Consider the following 26,059-nt stretch of genomic DNA (forward strand, 5'->3'; position numbering starts at 1 on the left):
CCTCATTCCCATATTGATCCGCATTCTCTCGTATTCACAGCAAGTTTGTGTCACTATTTTATTACAAGACAACCAGGGGTGGACATCATGAATGGTTCTGGCGGTATAAGGTTCCTTTCCCTCGCATAGTACAGTCTCCACCCCTGGCGGGATGGCGTAGACCCCCCCGCCTCCCTCTGCCTCGACGAGGAAGAAGGAGAAAGCCTCGGGCCCGTGCTTCGAACCCTCGACTCTCTGGTTGAAATGACGAGGCTGACAACCGAGACGGAACGACTGGGGCAATGTTTGGACACGATGGTGGATCGAACCCAGGACTTTACGGACAGCGCGTACACCCCGCACCACAGGCGAGAGAATATCCTCGCCCTGTGTCACAGGATACGAAACCATCTACAGGACTTGATACGAGTAGCGTCCAACCCTGTAAGTATACTTGAGTAGCGTCCAACCCTGTAAGTATACTTGAGTAGCGTCCAACCCTGTAAGTATACTTGATCCTCATTCCCATATTGATCCGCATTCTCTCGTATTCACAGCAAGTTTGTGTCACTATTCTATTACAAGACAACCAGGGGTGGACATCATGAATGGTTCTGGCGGTATAAGGTTCCTTTCCCTCGCATAGTACAGTCTCCACCCCTGGCCTTCGTCGACTAAAAATTGCAAACCTACTTGTGTAGAATAATGTAATAAGTATTCACAAGCTAACACCTTTCTTTAATGAAAATCTTTCGAATTAAAAACCACAAACTTCTTCCAATTTGTAAATAAAAAAAAAAATAAAACAAATCAAGATTAGTATATTTCCTATTTTATAAAAAAACCACTTTAAAACCCAAAATATTTTTTGTTGTTCTTTTCGTTTGAGACAGGTTTTTTCCATAGATCAGTATTATTTGCAGAATATAGAAGCTGTTTGATTTATTCATATTGAATTGACAAAAGATGACATTTAGCAAACAAACTGAAGAGTGATATGCACGCAAGAAAGTGTATCGAAAACTACTGAAGCATTTTGGGCTGAGAAAGAATTGTCTAAAACGGTTGCCAAACTCTTTGAAGATATTAGTAGACATTGAAGGAGAATATTTGGCTAAACCAGCGCAGCGCAAGCTAACCATTGCCTCATTCCTTTTGGTCCTGACTGTTGAGAGTCTACCATAAAAACGCTTAGTAGGTACCCCCAATATACATAGAGTCTGAGAATAAAGTAGGTAATGACATCCAGTCATGAGTACTTTCGAAAGTAGTTAAAATCACTGACTAGAGTAGGTGTATTTTCTTTTCCGTGAACCGACTACTAACCACTGGAAAACTAACTGACCACTGCTCTAATAGAAAGTGAATGGAGCAGTGGTCAACTTGCCACTGGTCAGTTTCCCCAAAAGGAAAATACACCTAGTCAGAGAACATAATTTTAAAATTTGGAGACCAGCACGATGAATGAGACTTATTTGATTTACAAAATATGAGTGGTGCTGAGCACATTGCATATACAATTCCATTTGTACGGCGTTCATACAAATTTTGTGCCTGCTTTTTATAGTGTCTAATCCTTTCTCTTACAAATCAATGGGTCAAGCATTTTTATACCTACTCTTTTAAAATTACCTACCTAGCTACTGAAAGGATATTAGGGACCTTTATTGTTGTTTAGGTACACGGTTCTTTTTTTTTACCCTTTTTATGAATATTTACAGTTTAAATATTTACAGTTTTGACTTTTCAATATTTGTGTGAATGCCGTGTAAATAAATTTTATGCAATGTGCTTAGCATGACACAAATATTCCATACTCTTACAAATCAATGGGTCAAGCATTTTTATACTCTTTTAAAATTACCTAGCTACTGAAAGGATATTAGGGACCTTTATTGTTGTTTAGGTACACGGTTCTTTTTTTACCCTTTTTATGAATATAGAATTTACAGTTTTGACTTTTCAATATTTGTGTGAATGCCGTGTAAATAAATTTTATGCAATGTGCTTAGCATGACACAAATATTCCATATTAATCACACCTTTTTCCCGACTTTTCCAATCAAAACTCAATTTCATTTGGCAAATCGCTTTTGATATAACCATTGTTTTATTTCGAATATGAAAAATATTAGGTACCAAGATAGTATTTAATCTCAATATTAAATGATATATACCTTTTTTCCCTTCAATACTATTATTATCACCATCTTGAAGATACTGTAAATACAGTAAAATTAATTCAGCACTTTCTTTGACCAGGTCATCACAGTGCTTCTTTCATTCGAAATCCACTAAGTGGATCATGTAGGTTAGAAAACAACAGTAAATTCCAAGAGCCCATTTGTAGAGGAATCTCTTTCGAGTAACTTTCAGAAAAAGTAATCTACAATGTTTGAAGGTTTGACAGACTTGCGGTTTTGTAATCTAGCGGTCTACTGATCAAGGTCATGCATAAATGCATTTGGTTCGGAATTCCTTATGGGAGATGTATGGAACTGTTTCCTGTCTAGCATTCCTAGAAAGTATAACTGCTTAGAGTGCATTTTTTGCTCTTTGTGATCAATGGACCATAGTAATATGTCTTTATTGGAGTCTTGAATCCTTAACCTATGAAATAACTTTGTGACCAACGATTTAAACAAAATTTCTTTATAATGAGTTCTCTATAATACATGTTCAAATACTGACTCCATACCAGCCGGGACTCGAACCCGTAACCTCCGGATATGAAAATCTGAAGGTAACCTATCAGTGACAAGTGCTAGCATTGGTGCTCCTGATATTCTGTACATTCAATTTTATTGTAACCTGTGAATACTAAGTTGAAAATAACAATTCACAAGTCATTTTAGTGCGTATAATTAATTTCTTTATTAGACATGACTAATGTCTATCATGTATAATAAATAGTTCTTCTGGGTGACAGCTACTTGCATACAATATTGTTCTTACGGAGAGGTGGGAGTGAAGATATAAAATTAACTCCTTGAGTACTAGAAATGAACCACTTCAATCAACTTTTAAAATAGAGTGAGCTAAAAGTAATCATTCAAGTCTGTAAATGAGAACGAAAATATAAAATAAGATAAGAATAGAAACTTTAACGTTAAGAAGGAGGAATAGAATATAGAGGTAGAAAAAAAAAAAAAAAAAAAAAAAAAAGGTGTTTTTTAATGACTGAAGCATTTTGGGCTGAGGAAGAATTGTCTAAAACGTTTGCCACACTCTTTGAAGATATTAGTAGACATTGAAGAAGAATATACAGATATTTGGCTAAACCAGCTAACCATTGCCTCATGCCTTTTGGTCCTGACTGTTGAGAGTCTACCCTAAAAACGCTTAGTAGGTACCCTCATTAAACATAGAGTTTGAGGACAAAGTAGGTAATGACATCCAGTCATGAGTACTTTCGAAAGTAGTTAAAATGATTGACTAGAGTAGGTGCACTTTCTTTTCCGTGAACCAACTACTAACCACTGGAAAACTGACCACTGCTCCAATAGAAAGTGAATGGAGCAGTGGTCAACTTGCCACTGGTCAGTTTCCCCAAAAGGAAAATACACCTAGTCAAAGTACATCATTTTAAAATTTGGAGACCAGTACGATGAATGAGACTTATTTGATTTACAAAATATGAGTGGTGCTGAGCACATTGCATATACAATTCCATTTGTACGGCGTTCATACAAGTTCGGCACTCAAAGAGTCAAATATACAGATAATAAATGTAGGATATAAAAATAATAATAAAATGATACTAGAATATAAAATTGAGCAACAGGTGAATTAAATTTCATTCGTTTTCCAATAGTAATAATGATAATATGGATTAAATATTGTGGCAGAGTAAAAATATATACGAAAGTGATGGGATAAACATTGAATAATAATTAAGTAAATATTATATAATTTGAAAGAGTATGTTTTGTTAAATTTAGTGCCTAGACTGGTCATAAAAATGACAAAATACGTAAATAGAGAATATGAATAACTACTGTAGATATTTTAATCTAAAAATGCCTTTGAAAATTATTAAAATAATATCAGTATTGATAGATAGAATAGAATAGTCAAAATCATACAAATTTCCTTTAAACATTGTTTAATTACTTTTTTATCTGAGTACTATAACATACTTCAGGCTTAAAACTAAATGTCTAAAACAAAATTATAACCAGGCTACAATATGCAACTTGGTAAAAAAATTGTCAACTAGAAAATGTTGACGATACTTTTAGATTAAATATTAATCTGGGATAATTTTATACGTTGTATTTTCTTAACAATAAATTATACTAAATAGAAATTATATTATATAATTATTCTTCAGCATTTATACAAGTTCTTCTTTGTTTCATAAGTGTTGCTGTTGTATTTTGATGTGGAAAATTTGGTAGACTGGCCGATAGTGTTTGTAGAATGTATCCACAGGTCTAGAAATCTGAAACATGAGAGAAATGAATATATTGTTAATTAATAAGTTGGTATTTGAATTATTTTGGTGCAATTTTATTATTGGGTAATTTCATTACCGCTCACCAAGTCACCATTCCATCAAAAAATACACGGCTATTAAAAAATACTAAAAGTCTGTCTGCTTATCTTGTCTGTCTGCCTACTTACTACGAATATATAACTTCATACATACTTACGGTGGGCACTATGATTTTCAGATTTTAATCTATATTTACTAACAAAGATATAAACTCTTGGTTTTCATAATGGCAGTATTCAGCTGAAGCTAGTGTTTATTCAACGAAGATGTTCAGGTTCAATGTTTGTTTATCATGGCATAACTGATTCAATCATCTAATGCAGTGCAACTTTCTGCATTTTTCAGATGCAACGCTTGTTATGCAGTTTTGGTCTTAGATAAGATAGTAACACTTTCATGACTACCTATCTGAGCATAGTTATTACTTTGTGAGCTTTATCTTATTTGACAAGCATTACTGAGTTTGAAAATAGAAGTAGAAGATGATTTGATAACACCTACGAGTACCTACACTATGAAAACATTGCTTACGATGAAGATTTCAACCATGGTTTTAATAAAATACTAAACGATATCGGACTTTGGTTATATTCAATTTGTTTAGGTACTATCTCTATTCATTAGCGTATTTGGGAATACATTTCACTCTACTAAATTTAAATGGAAAGTTTAAAAAAAAATCAATACCGCTTATATCCTGTATTGAAATTGTGAGAATTTCTTTAATTAAACTATTTCCTAGACATTTAATTAAGAAACGTGGAATTCGGCTATAAGAAAAATACAAAAAAAACCTCGAGGTGAGCCCAAAACCTACACTTTCTACAACCTTGGAACAAGATAGAACTTTTGTTCCAAGACTTCCTTCTTCCTCTGACCCACTGTTGAGCACTTTCTTTTCAAACTGTCCTCCCAGTCGCGTTGTTATACTCAATCCCATCATGATTTTAGACTTGGGCTTCAAGTTCAGTTTTATAGGTATTAGTGATGTCAAGTGAAATTCTTATCTCGAGTTCTATGGCGGCTCGAGGGAAGGAGGCTTATATTGAAATCCAGGAATGTTGAGCGAAGAATCATGACATATAAATATAATTTGAACTCATTATGAGTGCTGTATCCATAAGAAGTTTTCCTCAAATTTCAAATTGATCACAAAAAAGTTTGTAAGAGCCCCATAATATTGACTTAAGTACCTTAAAATAATATTTTCGTCTTGTGTTTTGAAAGACTAATATAATAGCCTAATTGAAATCGATTTATATAAAATAATATTCGACAAAACGTTGGAAAAAAGAAGTCGAAATGCTCTTCCTTGAGCCACCATCAGCTACATACTCAAATGGAAACGTTTATATCGTCCTCACTACTAACACCATCACATCTGAGACTCAACCAGTTTTTTATAAATTATTTTATTTCTCTGAATGGAGGTAGGAACAGGTTCCAAAGTTCTAATGAGGTTACAATATCTCGGCCTGGATTTCATATCAAGTGACCTCGACTTATTATCGAAGTCATGACATGAAAATCACGGCTTGGTGAAACGGAAAGCGCACGTTACTAAAATGATTGAATCAATCCATTTGTTACCAATATTACTGAATCAATTGTATATGTATGTGACTGGGCACAGAAGAACAAACAATATGAGAAAATGTGGAAAAATTATAATAAATAAACTTACCAAAATTGTTTAGTTTTGAAGCGATGTCCTTAGTTGCAGGAGAAGAATTTCCGTCCAAGTTTTAAACTTTGACATCAGGTGGTCTCATTAAATCCAATTTCAATTCCTTTTACAGATCTTATCCACTTCATAGAAGCAGACATGAGCTTGCAAAATATACAGGGTAAATAGTTGAAGACTATTCTAGCCTTTGTGATGGATTAGAATTTGAATATTTTAGCCACATCATAATACAACCCGGCACTCTTGCAGCTGAAGATTTTCTATAAGAAATCTTGCTAAATACTCTACGTGCATTTAATTACAAGGTGTAGTTTACATTGATATTTATATGTATGATAAACAATATTCTATTGACTATTGTGGATTTCTAAAAGTATCTATCGACTTTTGATCTAGCTTTTGCTATTGAATTTCTTTGGTTTGACCTTCCTGTCTTGAAAGTTTGCAGGCACTGATATACTTCAACATATTTTCCCATTCTGGTTTATGTTTGTTTTGGAATATTTAGATAATATTTTTGTATATGTTGTTCCACACGTGCTCATTTTATTTTCATGTTTCAGACATTTGTCATATTTTTCAATTGAACTATTTCATTATTGTATATTCTTTACAGCTTTGTTTCTTGTATAACCATTTTTATCTGTTCTACTTCTTTTCTATATTTCAGATAATTCACTAACAAAATTGTATACAATATTCCACTGCAAATGACTTTATACACTAACTTGTAAAATTACAATTTTAACTTTGTTTTGTAAAGTTAAATGGCACGATTGTTTGGAAAAGGGGGGAAGGGTTGTGATATATTCTTAAGAAATTTATATCACAATGGGGGGATGTGATAAATGGAAAACTATATCACAATGAATAAAATAGATAGCAATAAATAAGAAGGAATTATTTACAAAAATTGTACACGTAGTTTCGTTCAAGTATTTAGGGAAAAAGAGTAGTGACATTTGGAACAAATCTTCTGGCGTAACTGATGGAGTGAAAGTGAAAGAATCAGGCTCTTTTCTGGCAATAAATATACTTGGAGGCTAAACATAAGTTTAGAAGGAAATCATAATAATGATCAAAAGAGATCAGGTCATCAATATGAGAGGAAAACCCAATGAAAATGGGTTCATTAGAATTATATAAAAATCAGTAAAATGAAGTATTAAGAAATTAGAAATAAAAGGAGGTAGTATTAAAACATGAATCAAAAGAAGTTATGAGGGGTATGTTCTGTTACGCTAGATAAAATGTTGCCAGTTCAGGGAATGTTTCATAATCATCCTTCAAATGAAGCTGCAGTTTCAAATTCACATCTGATATTGGTTTCATATTGTTATTTTATGAAGGATGTTAATTTTCGATATTAGCAGACATCCTGTCAAGTGTTTGATTATCACTGCGTATTTCATGTGTGAAACAGCTTCAGAATATTGTGTCTGAATAATTTCAATTTCGGTTCTTTGCAGAATGTCTTGATTTCATATAACGTGTTACGTGCTTAGAGGGTTTCAAGAAATATATTAGAAGCTTTCAGATTAGGAACTTCTCGACGACAGGTCATCATGAACATGAAAGGTTCTTGTTAGTGTTATTTTAGTAGGGTTGTCAACTATTATGACTTCTGAACGGCGGGCCTCTGTTTGGCGAAGGCAAAGTCATGTGATAGGCTTCGGGCGTAATGCTCAATGGGATTGGATGCAATGATGTCGCTTGATTCGGTGGCAGGAACACTTCTTCCCCAGATACCGCCTCCCCAGCCGTGGTGATCTTCATACTCTGGGTGGTCAGGCTCGTAGTGGTGTTGATGATGAGCGTTCTCGTAATAGATGACCTTGTTGTCGTGATGATGCTTGTGGTGCTTGATGTCGTACCAAATCTTGAATGTTCCGGACAGGGCGTAGATGGTGGCAACAATAAGGAATTTGGACATGAGCAGAGTTTGGATCATCATCAACAACATCTTTATTTTCTGTTTGATGATGAAGATACCGAACAAGATTTTCAGGAAGAACTTTTTGATTTCCTTCTGGATCTTCTTCTTTTTGTGTCCTCTGGCTGTGAACATAAGAAAGGAGTCGTACAGTTAGTAGAGTTGATATTAAAATACGAGTATTTTACTCATAATACAACCATGCTACTACCTACATAAAACCCTTAGTGCACCTGGTGTTCCTTTTATCAACAGTCTGCATAAAACAGTACTCATAATACGTAAGCTTGAAGTTTAAATGAAATTTCTTATGCGTATTTAAAACATATTCACCTATCTTTATTAATTAATTTTGTTATTTATTCAATAAAAGGGTTCTGAAGACATGAAACCGTCGAAGAGAAGAAAAAATCATTTAAATACTTCTGTTTGAAAAATACAGGAATAATTATTATGACATTCCACTGTCGGTAGTGATGTTTTGAATTTTGGATGAAAGCGATAGGAACCGGATCTTTAAACTTGTTAATGAGTTCACGCACTTTTTACGCTTAGTCATAAAGTGTACTAAGTGTAAAGAACTCTCAGTTATGTATGTGCTCATTACTCATATGCCATTATATTTATTAGTATTTGCTCAATACCCCTATTTCTTTTCTTCTACAGAATATAGATATTTCATGAAGTCTTAAGATGACAAATTAGGTTTACTTATATTATCAATTTGTTAAAAAGTTGAATATGGATTCTAATCTCTTGGGCACGAACTTTTTACGTTATAGAAAAATACCCAGTTCACCTGCAAAAAGCTTTTGAGTTGGATATTGCAAAATTTTAACAAGAATGCAAAAACTGTGCATATTACTTGAACTTTTTCTTCTCTCATAATTAAAATACCAGAATGAAATCAAAAGCTCGGAGAAATTTCTTCAGAAACTAGATAAACAGGTTTTCTTGTCTATCCAAACATACACACAGACTTCTGCGTTATATGACCGGTTTTGCAAAGAAATTAGCTTTCTTAGCTTTGTGAACTTTCTAGGTGAAAAGAATAAATCTTCGATCGTGCAATATTATCTCTATGCAAAGCTCTGGTTACACTTGTATAAGTTCCTTCTGGGATGGCTTCGGTGCAACTTTCTTGAACTTCCTTCCGATTTTAATTACCTGCTAAGAAAGTGCAAAGAAATTGAATTGTTAATGACTTATTTATTTGTAGGTTAATATTGACAGATTTGGTAAGAACGATATAAGTGGTTGTAGATACGATTATTGAAGTGGTTTTCAATTTCTATGAAATTTACTTTTTAGCTACTCGTAAATCCCTTTTAAGGATGAATAACTACTTAGAACGCTTCAACTCAAATTTCATTACCATCACGCATTGTTTTTCTGTACAGACTGTTTAAATGGTACCATGGTATATTTCCTAGGCTTTCTGCTGAACACTAAAAGCAATAGATTATCTATTTTACTTTTGTTTCAAGGACATTCTAAGATAATCTTGCCCACCTGTTACACCCATTTGTACATCCTAGTACGACTCTCATGAATTAATATACTCTCTCCAGCATAAATTGACACAGATTTTTTTTCCCATCTTCAATCTCTGACTAATCTATTAGTGATTCTTTATTCTTCAGGTCGCTTAGATCCATTATTACCTTCAATCCATGATAAAAGCAATGGAAATGGTGATCATCTTCCCATTCATTGAGAAACTTTCATTTTTATTTCTCCTTACGGTGTTTTTTTCGTTTTTGTTTATTTCACCTCAACACACGACTTGTACATTAGTGATCTTATCTTTAGTCATGTCTCTTAACCTTTTGCGGACAGATTCATGTGTCACATGAAATCATGGTTCCGCCATTATGGTAGGAGAAATATAACTTAAATCTGGCGATACGGTAGGATTCATGTCCAGCATGAAGCTACAGATTTACTTGCTACGGTCGGCTTGATTTTTACAGATAGGAGGCGTTACGGTAGGACGTGCCTAGGAACTTGTGTATCTTTTGCTCCTTTCAAATGCAGACTGAAAAGCCGGTGTTTGTTTATTATGATTCCAAAGCATTCGGAATTATAGTCCGAAGATTTCCGAAGAAGACAAAAAAAACCAGATGTTTCTATCTCAACTAGGAAAAAAAAGAAAATAAATTAAAAGCGAGGGAACAATTTCATGTGTGACATGAAGCCTACCACAAATCGCTTTTCGGAGGTTTCATGTCTCACATGAATCCTACCGTATTTGAAAAAAATGTTTTGTTTACGTCTGACTGTAACAACAACGCTTGAGTTTCATGTGGGACATGAATCCTACCGTAAGAGCGATTCTGGTGAAATTGATTCTGTACGCAAAAGGTTAAATTTAACCTGTTCTTCCGAGATTCGAAGCCTGTCATGTGCATACTTTGTTGGTCTGGTACGAAGGCTGTGTAAAAAAATGGTTAGAAACATTTACAGGAAAGTATTATTATTATTATTATTACTATGAACAAGGTACATGTATTTATTTGTAGCTTCTTAGTACATGCAAGGAGTCAATTCAAACAGTCCTATGCGAGCAGTATAAATAAACACTATTATCTTATCTTCCACCCATTTGACCTCAAGATATAACTTGAAAAATATTAACACCAATGGGTTAATGGAAAGACCTTTACCCTTCGGCTCCATCTGTCTCGTTCCCAACACGATTTTAATAAAGTGAAATTACAGCACCTGTCTGAATACAATGAACAGTGATTTTCAACATGGTTAGGTAGGTAAACATTAGTGTGCTAATGATAAAGTATTGCAAAGCAAAACAATGAACCGCAAGTTCTATTGAACGGAATACCTACAGTCGTGATACATTTCCCTTTCTCATGTAGATACCTTCAGGAATCATTCGAGGTTCTTTGAATTTCAAGCCGTCATTATTTCTCCTGATCTCTTGATTGAGTTTCAAAGATTGAAGCTTTAAAGATTTGTATGTCACCTGACATTTGTAGGTAAGTGTACATTGTTTTGTTTTGTTTTGTTTTGTTTTTTTTTTTCATTGTCCTTATTATTGTGACCTTTACCATATGGGACGTTGCTATCAATAAATCGAATGAGAAGATGGAAACAATAAGCATTCCATGGCATGTATTGTTGATACAGCTTTGTACGAATAACCACTAATTATTATAATACCTTACATTAATTAGGAAATTATGCTTCTGTAAGTTCTATATGAAAAAATATCAAGTTAAAGTTCAAACTAATCCCAGCATATTGTCATGTGAAACATATCAAATAGCGCTTTCTAACAGCATTTCAGAAAAGTTTTAATGTCATTGAAAATGTGACACGAGCGGAATTTTGAAAGAATTTTCGAAAAGTTACCTCGACTAATACTCCACAATATTGTACGCACCTGGGGGAAAATATTTCCAAAATTTTATTCCCCAGTTTGTACAAATTTGTTTTCACGTCCTGAAATTACGAAACTACAATGTGACGTCACAGACGACAAACGTATATCATTCTTAAGCTATTGTCATAGAAGACATAAGTTGATGTAAAAAGAAAATCAACAGCTTGAAAATTGTAACTATTTGAAATTTCAAAGCGAGAAGTGTTGAAATTTCTGCTTTTTTTATTTAGTTTAAATTTTTTAAAGTGATGGAGGAAAATGGGTACTCTCTAGGAGAAAGGAGTTCTTATTTTTTCCTTCTTCAAGATAAGAGTCGCCGACCTTTTCTTTCCTTTTGAAAGTAAATAATTTCTACTTGAAATGTGTTACGCGGCATTATCCAAGCCAATAACATCTTCGCAGATAACATCTTCTGATTGGCTCTCCCATGAGGTCATCACATGAAAACATGACCTTCAGGACCTTTTAGAACTCTCTACGTTTTTTATCCTCGGCTAAACATTTTAGAAGTATTTTTAGTAACAGAACTTTGTATGGTAAACAAGCGGTATATTCTACTGAATTACAAACAAATAAATCCAATCGAACACTCTTCAAACGTGAAGCTTCTTCAGCAAAATACAAAAAAAAAAAAAACCTGTTCAGTGTGTTTGGTTTATATTGAGCTGATTTGGGGTTTCACTGCAGATTCTTTGGAGACTTTCTAAATATCCGGAAGAGAGTTAAAACGTTTTCTGTTGTGAAAGTTACGGACTGAAACTATTTACTGAAACATGCGAGGAAAGTTGGAAAGCGTAACTTTGAATATACTAATACGTAACTCTGAATATACTAAATACGTAACTTTGGATGTACTAAAACTACAAGATGTAATAGGTAGTGATTTTGACACATCCACCAATTGAATGAGTTTACCAAGTCATCAACTCTTTATCTAGTTACAATAATGATTTATCTGAAATCAAGTCTAACAAAAAGCCAATAATTAAAAATAATTTATCTGAAATCACGTCTAACAAAAAAGTCAAGCTCGTTTCCTCGAACTGAAGAGATCACGGAGGCTTTATTCACGTTCTCATGTTTTACATTGTAATCAGGAACGTGAGGTCTAGTGAATGCTTGTCACGCACGTCACGCATTCACGTGCCTGAACAAACAGAATCACGTATATTTGGGGTACCTGAAATTCCGAGAGTACCTGCCTACAAAGTTTTCTGTGAGAAATATTGTGCCTTCAAAGCTTAAGAAATTTTTCCGAGAAAGAGTGATAAGTTTGGCTTGTTATGTACTTGAATAAGAGTTAACGATTGGTAAATAGGAACGATGAGTAAATAGGAAAGCAAAATAGATGTAAGGTTATAGTGTCAACGATTCACCCCCCCCCCCCGGGCCCGAAACTTAATGTTGACTTCTATATTTTCTCAAGTTGGCTATTGCAACTTGATACCAACTAAGGGTCAGACGAGAGACGAGAGCTTTTAATACAGTTAGATAGAAACCCTCATTATTCTACACGGTTTAACTGAAAAGAGATTCATTTGTTGACAAAACGAATGCAATTAAGAATCATAATCTTGTCGTTATTACGTTACAGTTATATACTTCTTCAGTTGCAATGTTTCGTTATCCTTAGAACGGACTCATCATGAGAATGTCTGCTTTTTTTTCCAAACCAAAGAGGCAAAGGAGCTCTCATAAAAGATAATGCGAAGGAACAAAAGCGAAACAAACGATTACGTGAGGCAGAGTAGAAATAACTAGTAACTAGTCAAAGGCAAAACAAATAGGAAAGAAAAAATAATGAGACAAAGCAAATACTGAAATAGGTACATACCTACTATGAAAGAATGGAGCAAAGGGCAGTAAAGAGAATAGGGAATAAAGCAACTATGGGAAAACGAGAAAATTCCAACTTGGGGAAAAAAATCCCTCTCTTCCTGTTCCAGTCTCAATACAAAGAGGTTAGGTAAATAGCCTGCAGCATGCAGAGTTGCTGTGTTGGATGTAGGGGTGTCCAAACTGGCGAATGCAATTAGAAACTAGTCCAACATCCAGGACCGAGAGTGGAAAAAGTTCTTAGTAGGGTAGCCACCGTGGCCTGGTGGGTAACATACTAGGCTTGCACGCCGGAGGTTCCGGGTTTGATTCTTTTTGCGGGATCGAAGTTTTTTCGGCTCTGTGCTTGGAGTTCGGGGTGAACTCAGCCTCGTGAAAATTAAAAAGCTACTTTTTTATGTGCCAATTTAATTTGCAGTGTTAATTTCGCTACGGTATTTCATGTAGACGTAATGCTGTTTGATTTAAAACCTCATTAGCTCCTATATTCATCTCAAATCTACTCTGTCAGTATATTTAGCACCACTGAAAGCATGCAGCATAATATAAGAGCTTCGGATATTCACGTTGGCGTTATGCAAAAAAACACTCTAGTATATTCAACTATGCTAATTTATAACTAGTTGTCTATATAGAAAACAAAGCAAATAAGCTCGCAGTTTCAGATATTAAAAAGAGAACTCGCGGTCAGTCAATAGATAAATTCATAGCATTTTTAGCTCTAGAATTAATTTTTATTTTTAGAATTTTCTCTCGTTTTTCTTCTGAAAATTGTCTGTTTATGAACTTGCAGAATAGGCGTAGTATACGTAATTATTATTAAGTTAATTAGGGAATTTGAAAGAAAATGAGATGCAGGTCACCTACATTAATAATTGCAATTAAATATAAATAATTAATTATTACTCCATAGTTCTAATCCAACCAATCAAACGAAAAAAATCACGCTCACATTAAACAAATAATCTGGATTAATTCGCGAGGGAAGGGAAAATGATGGGCACGTCAAAAATCTATTTGCATACCACGAACAATTCAAATGTAACCTGATGGAAATGGCAATTTAATTAAACGAAATTCAATTTGAATTCAGCAACATTTTCATTTGATAGAACTGCAAAGTGATTAACAATGAGTGTGGTAGGGTTGGCGAAAAGTTTTGCAATAATTTCAATATGTGACAAGTCTCTGTTGTAAATAACTACCTACTTTTTCAAGAAGTGGGAAATGTTTTTAGGAAGTATGCCAAAGAACATGACTGTCCCTATTCAAACTGAGTAGGTGCATAAGACCTACTATTACAGTACATAATTTATATTATTATAGTGCTTTATTTAGACTGACGAGGTAGGACAGATAATAGCCCCTTTATGTCAACCACTTTATGAGGTATAATAGGTAGGTATAATTAAATTGGGTTTAATGTAGATACCTACTAGCTAGAGTCAGAAAATAATGAGAAATACGAATATACTCGTATAGCAGTGATAGTTGCAAAGGGATTGCAAGAGTGACAGCAGCTAATATTTGTCAAGATAAAGTGGAAGAGAGGTATAAAAGCATTCAATATTTCCCAATATACTACATAGCATTGTTATGAGAGGAGAAATTCAGTCTTCCTATTTGAGTAAGCTGTATTGTCCACAAATTTGACAAAGGATTAGGTTATAGAATCCAAAACTTTTCATTTATCCTATAGGAATAAACGTTTGCAATTTACATTTTATTAACGAGAGAGAAAATTGTGCTCAAATGAAATTCGAAAAATTTCTATTTAATGTTGCAAATCGTCTGCAGTTTTTCTCGTAATCTCATTTTTACTTTCTATTTACACTGACGTTTGAGAGTGATGTTATTTCTGTGTTTGGGTTTTCATTTTCTTAGAAGTCACCTCGAGTTTGTTCTTCTAGTACTTCAGTATAAATTTTTAATCATATTTGAATGCTGTGAAAATGTTGTAGTTCATAGCGTTTAAAAGCTTACTGATTATTTTAATGGTTAACCTGGACTGTTTCACTGGACTGGAGTCTGTTCCCAGTCCAGCTAATACATAAGCTACTAACAGAATTTCAGACACCAATATAAAGGTAGTCAAATATTATCTATGCACTTTTGATAAACTTCCTGTTGACCTTGGCACAGTCTCAAATAGAATTATAAAAACAATTTATCTTATTGTCTACAAAAACTTTGTAACAAGATGTCCACAAAATCTCTGGCAAGATTTCTCCTAGCACAATACCTGAAAGGATTTATTGTGTTGTAAGGTTTTACGATCATCTTTCTAAACAATACTGATTAAATGAATTAAATCATTCCACGAATGAAATGAGAATCGTGATTCTATTCTGTTTTGTCCATGTGATATTGCCAGCTGTGAATCGGTTTATAATGGTATCTACAACACAACCTGGTGGCTCCAAATAATTACGAGTAGGTACACTTTGTATTGAGATCATTTTTGGACAATCAAAAATTGAGATTGTTTGACATCACATAAATAAACATGCCAGATTTGATAGAATAATAAATAGTCTTTCTGTGAAAGTATTACTAAATGCCAAAATGAACAATATAAACGTTAGATACTACCAAAATCTTAAGCTCGTTTTATCATGTTACCAACTTAATTTTTAATCACGCTTTGAAAAATGAACAAAATTTATCGATGTCGTATTTCATACCCATGTTATCTTACTCATATTTGAACTTTGTTAAGTGACTCACTTAGACACACCTCAATCTTCACTGGGAGTCGCCGAGAATTCCAACGGTCATTTCATTTCAAATTCCGCCGAATCAGAGAAATTTCTAATGCCACAACCATTCCATACAAGGTCATCTTCAGAGTGAGATTTCTAATTCAAAACTTCTTGAATCTGAAGATTGTGAGCACTCAATTAACACATTAGGTTCTCATGTTCATCCGTGTTAAACCTATTAAGAATAACGCAGATAATCAGCGTGGGAGTCTTCCACGCGTGTTTGTAATCAAGAATATACTTCAATTCAGAAATCATTTTTTATTTTCCTTATAATAAGGAAAGTAGTGTAATCGGCTGAAATTAAAAAAAAAGGACTCCAAAAGGATTAGTATGCAGGCAGGTAATACTAAGTTCATTAAGATCAATCCACGAGATAGTAAGCTAAGCTTTCCATAGGGAGAACACAGTGGTGGATAGCTAACTGTCACAAAAAGGGGATAACTGTGGAGACTGTCCAACTAGAAATATTGAATAGAGGAAAATTGAATACATGGTTATAGGCAATTAGCTAGAGAACTTATAGATAGTCTTAGTTCGAACTAAAAAATAATCTTGTTGACTTAAAAGTAACTTTTTAGTAATTCGTCAGCAAATCAGCAAAATTTTCCTTGAAATTTCAACATCCTCAGGACTTCTTCTGTCGGACTATTTCTTCCTAAACACAGCACTGGAACTTTATGTACTTCTACAGTTCTTTCAATCTTCCTATCTCCCAGTCTCAAGTCTGTACTCACAATACTGTAATCTTGCTTAGCATCCATTATTCCTTCTCTTTTCCCTTATTCTACCCCGTGTTCTTTGTGTGCTCAACTTATCTTTTCTCATTATCTTTTTCTTATAATTATTAAATCTCTTCTCGCTACTCTCTCTACTTTTCTTCGTTTCTTTCCACAAACTTTGGTGTTCTGAACAAAGAGTTTGTTTGTCTTACAAATCAATAGAGGGTACACAATCTCAGAAGCACCCCTGCAATTTTCTCCACGTGTGATGATAAATAGATAGCACCCAAGTTCAAACAGAACTTTGCAAAACAGTTGATAGCTGCTGAACAACATTGCTTTCAGAACAGCTTTGAGAGAGAAATGCAATAGACGTTAATAAAACTACTGTTGCCAAATTGTTAACAAAATGAGCTGGTTCACATAGGTCCTAACATTTGGTATTTTTAGAAAGAGAGAATCCACACTTATTATATTTAGGAAATTACACTTATTATATTTGATTCGTATAGGAAATATACCTACACAGAAACATAAGAAGTGTTACAAGATAGAATAGTAGCTTATATCTAAAATGATTGTTAGATCCAAGATACGCACACGTAGAAGTAACTGAACAGATATACCAAACATACGAGTAACAGTATCAGGTGTAAGTTCAAGGTATCTGCTTCTACAACAAATATTGTAATTAGTACCCTTATCTTGTATGCGTAATAGGCATGGGTCTTAGGTTCTTCAAGAACTCATGATCATAATAAATTACTAGCGTTTAGGAGAAAGCTTGACACCTCTTTGCCCTATGTTTATCTTAAGACATGATTTCGAATGAAACGCATTTTTGGTAGGTATCTAGTAACACCTTGTTTTGCTTTTGGGCCATGTGTAAAGTTTATGAAGGATATAATAAGATAGTTAAGAGTCTGTCAAAGATCGTGAAAATCGTTCTGGTCTAGTAATATTTTACAAAGATATGCGTAAGCTGGCGCTACAGCTACCTACTTCAAATATGAGTATGCAATCAAGTCAAAGTAGAAATACCTTAATAAGGCAGGATGACAAAAGTATTTCACAACAAAGGATAAGACCTCTAAAGAAAACTTCAAAAAAAAAAAAAAAATCAAGAAGAATTTTCAAGTACAAACTTGAAATTTGATACCTACACACACACGTTCCCAAAAAATGTAGGTCAAGATAGGCTGGAAAAAAGATTTCAAATAGAGACTATGCAAAGGAGCTTTTGAGGATTCCGCCATAGCCGAAAGTTTTTTTCAGCTCTTTGCTTAAGTTTTAGACAGCAACTGAATAGCAACCAGTGCAGCGTCACGTCGAGTGATAAAAACAGGTAGAGATCCAATGAAATTCATTAGAATTGTACTTTTCAATTTCTAATGGATCAAAACTTTTCTAATGTCACAAAATTGTGGAGAGGTCCTGAACTTGACCACAATGAATTCATCATCACTCTACTACAGGAGCTACTGAACCTTCATCACTTATTTGTACTAACATCAGCTTCATCACTTAACTCTTCAAGTTGATTTCATTTTCCATCCGTATGAAAACAATCAACACTCTGGTAGTATTCTCTCCCCACTTCTGAATTCAGCACACACTGTCCCAATTTCTTGACATGCAAGCAATGTAGGGCGAGTGACACATTGGACTAATGTTTGTTTCTTGTTTGACAATAAAATTACAACTTTCATTCATTTCCTCATGAATTCTTCGTCATAGGGTGTTCTGTATATACTTCATCACGTTTTGGTTTTTATTATTTTATCGTGATTTGGAGGAATCCAGTTACGAGTACCTACGTTTGAAAGTCTCACTTGAAATAAAAGTACGTGTAACCTTCATATCTCAGATAAAGGGTCTTAATTTTCAGTGATGAATAAAATACTTACGATGGCAATTTTTTCAAAGAGGACACTACATATTTTAGTCGGTAGGTACTCATACAGGTATGGACACGAGGCTAAATAGCTCCCAGTACATTAAAACTAAATCGGAAAGTGCAAGAACTAAAATCGTTTCAGAACTTCCCAATCTCAACGATAAAGTTATGGCCACACGTGGACATATTCAAATCGAGAACACAAAATACCACAAGTGCAAACAAAATCAACAAGTGAACTGTATAACTCTAAACAGCAAATTGTTTGAAGTCTGTACAAAGAGTGCTTTCTATGGGGGAAAAATGTTCTACTTCTACTACTCAAAGGATGTGCATTTGAGTAGAGAGTTTTTGCCATTGCCAGTGAGCTAGACAAGACAGAAGCTATATTGTGTGGCCTTTATCAAAATATACGTATGTAGTTGTTCTACGAACGTCTAGTTTGTAGTAATTAAAAGTTGTTTATTTATAACATTAAAAAGAGAGCAAGTATAAGATTAAGACCCACCTGAAAGAAATATGAAATTGAAAGCATGCTGCCCACAAGACGTAAGTATTATCCAGGATCTCATTACATTGCAAAATTGGTATTGATAAGTACAAACATAAAATAATAAGCTACTTAAACTGCTATTCAAACGTAGCATTAAATCTAGTATACCTAGGTATATTTAATATTAATAGTGTGCTAAAGTAAACTTGTACACTATTTTTAGGCCTTTAATAAATCGGCAAGATGAGCTTTTCTAGAACTAGATGTTGGACAGGTATAGAGAAAGAATAGGTATTTTCCCAGCAACCAAAACAATATTTACTGATACTAAAAATAGCTACGTAGGTAATTACGAGTAGAATTTTAGAAAGCATTGGGGAGGAAAACCTTTCTTAGAAATGTTTCTTCCCAACATCAGAAAATGGATGTTTGCGGCAAGAGAGTTGTATTTACAGTTTTGTCAGAATCTGACACAACCAAGTATGGTAATATTATTATAACGTTATAACACCCATGTAGGGTTGCTAGTATACATTTCATCGAAGGGGAAAAATATCATATTGCGGTGTGTGAAATAGTAGACTGTTATTGTGTCTGAATCTGTTATTGGGAACTATAAATTGTATTTTTTCAGTTATATAAGGACTCTGAATTTTATAGTTTAACACCTTTCGTAAGAAATTTATGATGTCGTTTTCCCTCCTATCCTCCAGTGATTGAATATTCAACTGTTCAATCAATAAGTTATAAGGAATGTCATTCAAGGATAACGAGTGGACCATTATTATAGTGTCCATGTTGAAACTATTAACATAGGTAGTTCCGAATGAAATTGAAAGAAAGAATAAAATCTCAAAGAAATTTTATCCTTCTGACAGTAGATTGCAAAACAGTTTTTTTTTTTTACATGTACCTATCCAAACTTTCTCCTTGGGTAAACATTTAAATAGAGTCATAATCAACTTGTTTGTAAATGAATACCAAGTAGCATAGATGACAATTTATCTCCAACCTGGTATTTGATGTGTGTTCCATTAAATATTCTACTTTGCCTGTGTATATTTGCTAGGAACCTGTACCTACTTTTCACTACTTTATATCGTCGTGTGTGTAGAGGTAGGTACTCTAAAATTCTTGGAACAACTACCTACGAACTGAATTTTTACTGCCCTTTTTTTATTCGTTGTATAAAATGTAGTAATATAATTTTATTCACTTGAGTAAAAGTTAGGTGTAGGGCCGAGATCAAGACAAGACTTGAAAGAACAGTTTGGAGTATTCAGCGCATTTGAAACATCTAATGTGATAAAAGTTTCATCATTTCATTATCATTCAAGCCTAGAAAATCATGTTCCGGATTGGTGCTCTGAGTATAAAGTATTAATTATTAAAACTCAATGACGTAAAAGGATATTGTTCAGTCATTACAAAAGGGATCTGTATAAATAATTACGACGATCACCTTTGAAGGAGATTAGTGGAAAAGCTGAAAGTTAATGCCGGCCCTGTGAATTCAGCAAAAAAAGCAAGAGATAACAAGGGGATAAAACATCAAAGCTGTATGAATATATAAATTACTTATACTTTGCTCCAACATTATCATTACAAGACTCGTCAGAATTCTAAAGGAAACTTTTTGTGCGCGAAACTGAGCAGCAAAACAAGCGTGACTTAAAAGCAATAGTTGACATCAGTGAATAAAACATGACATGAGATGTCTCATATTTGCCTGATGCTTCATGATTTCATTGCGTAGGATAGATGTCAAAGATACTCGTACAAGATTAGGTGTAGGTAGTGTAGGTATTGTACTGTTTTGAATTTATTGTGACACACATAGATCAAAAAGATTCCTATAAAGGATTTGAAAAGGAGTTCGCGGGGTGTGTATTTGAAAACTTAAAATGCCTGATTTCATTTAAGAAAGTGATTATCTGAGCAGTGGATAGTAAAATTGTTAGAATTACGAACTGAAGGTTGAATACCATTATTTTCAAAATATCGGAAACATTTTTTAAATTGTAATGAATGGCCTTCTGCTCTGAGATTCTGAGAATCTATTGTTCAGCTTACAAAAGGATCCCTTCCTTCAGGTTCAGCTCAAACTCAAAGCACTATTCCAAATTGGAAAGAAAATAATGGATTTTCAAGTTTCAAGTTTAGACAGCCTTTTCTCAATTTGTTAAGATGCAGAGGTCAACATTTGACAGCTGGAAATTTAACAGCGATTTTGAAAAATGTTTGATGTATTTTATGACCACTGGGGAAATAACGAGTGTCCTTTGTAACAGTATGTGTAAAGGTTGCACGATATGATCTGGAATTCTCATTATATTTGAAGAAGGATTAACTGTGTCACTGGAGCTTTACACAAACTAATAACTAACCATGTTGTAAAAACATAAATCACTAGAATTTAATAACATGTAAATGCAATTTCTTTGTGTTATTATGTCACAACTTTGGTGTTCACTGCAGCATTGTAGGATTTTTCTCAATACATATCTCAATAATCCTAACAACCAATGTTTACCTACCATGCTGGCACCGGTCGCTATGCGCATTTACATGTCATAGCTACTCATTTTCCTCACGAGGCTGAGTGGGCCCCGCAACAGCCAGTCACGGGATCAATCATTTGCATGATACAAATTTCTTGACCCCGCCGGGAATCGAACCCGGGACTCCCGCGTGCAAGGCGAGTGCAGTGACCACTACACCATGGGAGCTGACTAAAGAAGTATTATTATTATGATTATTATTATTATTATTATTATTATTATTATTATTATTATTATTATTATTATTATTATTATTATTATTATTATTATTATTATTATTATTATTATTATTATTATTATTATTATTATTATTATTATTATTATTATTATTATTATTATTATTATTATTATTATTATTATTATTATTATTATTATTATTATTATTATTATTATTATTATTATTATTATTATTATTATTATTATTATTATTATTATTATTATTATTATTATTATTATTATTATTATTATTATTATTATGAAAAAAAAAAAAAAAAAAAAAAAAACCACAGTACTGCCATGTGGACCTCGAGATATCGGGATATTGTGGCTTTAGATTTCATTTGAGCACAAAAATTGGCCATTAAATTTCAGCTTGATACAATTTATTATTGATATGAAAGCCATTCTATCTTTGGTTTGCAGGTAAATAAGTTCAATGATATCAAACGGTGTTTTTTCCTTTCTATAAGGAAAATAAATCTGCAAAATCAAATTCAGAATGTTGTACCCAAAGGTTTACCAAACTTCGTAAAGGTATTTTCCAAACAAATTTCAAAATATCCATTGAAATCATAAATGACTGATTCAAGGGAACTCCAGCTCCAGGATTACAATTCTATGCCTATTGAAATGGATCTATAGATAGTACAAATAGATGTAATGTCAAGTTATCGCCTTAACTTTATTATTAAACCAAACTCAACACTTGTAAGTTAAGAATAGCTGAACAGATTTATGAATCTTATATTACCATAGAAAGTTATTAAAAGTCATAATATCGCACGCTATAATAGAAGATATGACATGAATAGATCCATAAATCCAATGGATGTGCAATTGAATTCAGTAGACACAGTTGTACAAAGCTTTCAGTAGCCGCAAACCTACTTGAAGAAGTTATGAATGGAAGTAGTGCTGAGATAAAAAGTGAGTTGTCTTGATGTGTGAAGAGATAAACTGATAAACTTGTTTCAAAATATGTGCTATACTAATATTGATACAAGGAACTTTTCTCGAGTGTCCTTATCCCTTGTAGATAAGAATCTTGTCGAGTGTCAAATGATTCAGGACAACCAACTGAGTACTAACCTCACCCATTGTTGCTTAACAATGCTGACAGGGCAAGGTGTGGTGTAAAGAACTTGGTTCTTCAGCACTCAAATTGTTTTGTTATATCATATTATCACATGTCAGAAAAACTGTAAGTTTGCAAAACACTGTGCTCTATTGGTTTATTGTTTGTTATCAGATTCGTTTACATAGAGGCTTTCAGGACAATGAAGAAATTGATTTATTTGATAGAACACACACCTAACTATCTATAGTAAATGTCTGGCACCTATTCCACTAGGACATACATATGGTACCTACGTGTGGTATGAATCCATTCGTGTAGGAATATTTTGGCCTACTTTATTGCTATCAAAAATGTAAATATTAAATTATTTCCTGTTTGATTCGTGAGGAAGTATTAGTGTCTTAAGTGTAATTGAAAAAGTTCTCATTGAAATTGTAATAGGTATGGATTGTTCTCACGGTTATATATTATGTGTGATTTTCTAATGATCCTGTCGAATGTTGTTTACGTTAATCTTGTCACTTTCTTTCAGAAACGAGCTATTGAAGGAATCTAAGAATTCTAGTTTCTACACAAGGAAAAGGCACCATGAATAGGTATCCTCAAACCTCAGGACTAACTTAAGGGTCCTGTCTTACCTTCTTCATTGCTGGAAACATCAGGTCTTCCAGTTTTGTTCAAAACTTTATCAACACCATGATCTCCAGGATAATCAGTTTCCTCGCTATGGAAGAATCGGGAAATTCCATAGGTGATCAATTCTCCAATTTCCTGGGCAAGATTTCCAACTTCACGTGGATCCTCCTGGTAAAGGTCCTTATTATCCCGGGCAGTTGCAACCACAGAGCTACTCCACAATTTTGCAGCTCCGATGGCTTTCACTCGTAAACATTTATCCGTAAACTTTTCTTGGAAACAATTAATTATCGAACTTAACCGAAAATCGTTGTCATCACTGATGATATCATTATTCACTGCTTCACTATGCACCATAGCACTCATCGAAAATGTCAAAATAGACAGTAACAAAAACATTTTCATTAGGATTGTGTTAAAATTAAAACAAAAAATGTTAAAAATTAGGTTTAATTATAAAAATAAAATAAATACGATCTATTTAGAAAAAGTCGAAATATAAAGAAAAATAATTAAATAATGTTTTTTAAATTAAATAAAATTTGGTGTTTACACCATGAAGTCGGCATGTACATTGAAAGTTAAACATTTGGTTCAAAGCTTTTTATAAACATCGCACTGGTAAGCCGGTAATTCTAGTTTCAGTATGTGGCACGACCAGAAGTATACAAACTCTTTGGTACTCACTTACACAAGAGGAGACTGTTTCCTACCAGGTACCATGTATCTTTGGCTCAACAACAATGGTTGGATGAATGGTCTACTGTTTATTTGGAGAAAGATTTACAAAAAGTTTCCATACCAAGCCAGTGAAGACAGAATAAGGAAACCTTTTATGAAAATCCGAATCTTCTTTGTATCATACAAAATACCTACTCAATAAGGAAAGCGTTGTGATCGAAACATTTACTCAATGCAATTGGCTTTACATTGTATTTATTTTTACAGATAACATTTAGTATCTCCTAAAACTACCATGATTCCCAGTGGGCGAAACATGTCAATTACTCAATAAAACCAACCCTCCTAATCCAAAGTGATGTGTATCAGTTATTATTTTCATTTTATTCCATGGAATTTCACAAAGTTACTGAGTCCTCCATCAATGTGTTCATTTCTCACTGAGATTTTGGTCCTCACGGACCGAAGAGTCGGATCAATCTCAGAATTACTTCCACTACCTCTCCTTCCTTCCGAATCTGAAAGACTTCCACAGAGCTCTCTTCTTGATCTTGGACCTTGTGTTATGAGTACACCATGCTTCAGGTGTGCTCAGCCAGCATGCTTGCATACCTCCTCGTGTTCACAGTACGCAAGTATTTTAGGGACCCAGTACTGGCGGTATGTAAAAAATAAATTCTTCTTGAAAATATAGGTACCTACTCGCTACCTACATTTTTACTTATCCTTTCTGGATTAAAAAAAAAAAAAAAAAAAAAAAGGGGTTTTTTTAATCATAATATTTTTTAAAAATAAATCAATGTTGGTCAAAGCGTCTTTTAACTTCCAAAATTTGTTCTTTCACTACTCATTTTGACCTAAAATTAAAACACACCAATCTGAATATGAATCACAACCAGTTTCAAATTACAAAGATGTGACAAAATGAAAAGAAGCATACTCACTACTTACTAATAAAATTACCTACAGCTATGTAAGACACTTGCTAAAATCCACAGATCTATCAGACAGTAATGGGAACATTAACAATGGGAAGTACCTACGCATAATGGCAAGTACGTATATGACAATAAGTTTACCATAAGATTAAGGGACCCCTAGAGTTTTGTCTGGTATGTGGCAACTTATACAACTGTCATCATTCATCAGTATGTCACCAAAAGTGTGACATGTATAGCTGCTGGGATGATTGGTAGCAACATACAATGATAATTATAAACTTTTGTTGATCAAGCGTGCTGAGGGACGCGGGAACGTCAAAAACTCAGCAAAAACTTATTACTTTAACCTGCCGTTTCAAAAAAGTTCAAAATAGGTTTTTTTATTCATTTTAAGAGAACATTAATTTAAAATGAAAACTGGTTCATGTATCTTTACTTAGGAAATCTCACCTCTTCCAACCAACTTCACTCTCATAACTTTTGCAATGTTCCTACTGTTTTTGTAAAACTTCATGAATAAAATATTGATGATTTAAAACTTTTTGGGGGTGGACTTTAAACTTTTACTCCATCCAGACTTTGCTTGGGGTATGGAGGCACTTTATGTAGATTAATTTTATTTGTTTTAAAACTTTTGATTTTCAATTTGAAAAAGAAGAAAAAAAAAATAGTTAAGTGAAAAGCTTTGGAGACGGGACAAGATTTGGTAGGACTTTCAATCTCGATATAGAGA

General features: G+C 33.7%; 1 protein-coding gene across 1 annotated transcript; it reads right to left on the reverse strand.

Annotated features, from left to right (window-relative positions):
* Positions 1-3,780: 3,780 nt before the first annotated feature.
* LOC103506533 lies at positions 3,781-24,248 on the reverse strand. The gene is made up of 3 exons (XM_008470923.3): positions 23,707-24,248; positions 6,162-8,222; positions 3,781-4,423 (listed from the first exon to the last, which is right to left on the reverse strand). The coding sequence occupies exons 1-2, from the start codon at positions 24,107-24,109 to the stop codon at positions 7,780-7,782; spliced, it is 846 nt and encodes a 281-aa protein (XP_008469145.1). The 5' UTR covers positions 24,110-24,248; the 3' UTR covers positions 3,781-4,423; positions 6,162-7,779.
* Between the last annotated feature and the right edge of the window lie 1,811 nt (positions 24,249-26,059).

This window comes from Diaphorina citri, unplaced genomic scaffold (assembly GCF_000475195.1).
Source record: "Diaphorina citri unplaced genomic scaffold, Diaci psyllid genome assembly version 1.1 scaffold244, whole genome shotgun sequence".
NCBI classification, from domain to species: Eukaryota; Metazoa; Arthropoda; class Insecta; order Hemiptera; family Psyllidae; genus Diaphorina; species Diaphorina citri.

What these genes read in the sequence shown, in the direction of transcription:
- LOC103506533 (XM_008470923.3), bottom strand. Translation starts at nt 24,109, where the DNA reads ATGAAAATGTTTTTGTTACTGTCTATTTTGACATTTTCGATGAGTGCT. An exon ending in TGTTTCCAGCAATGAAGAAG is followed by an intron (nt 8,223 to 23,706) that starts GTAAGACAGGAC and finishes TTATGTTCACAG; the next exon opens with CCAGAGGACACAAAAAGAAG.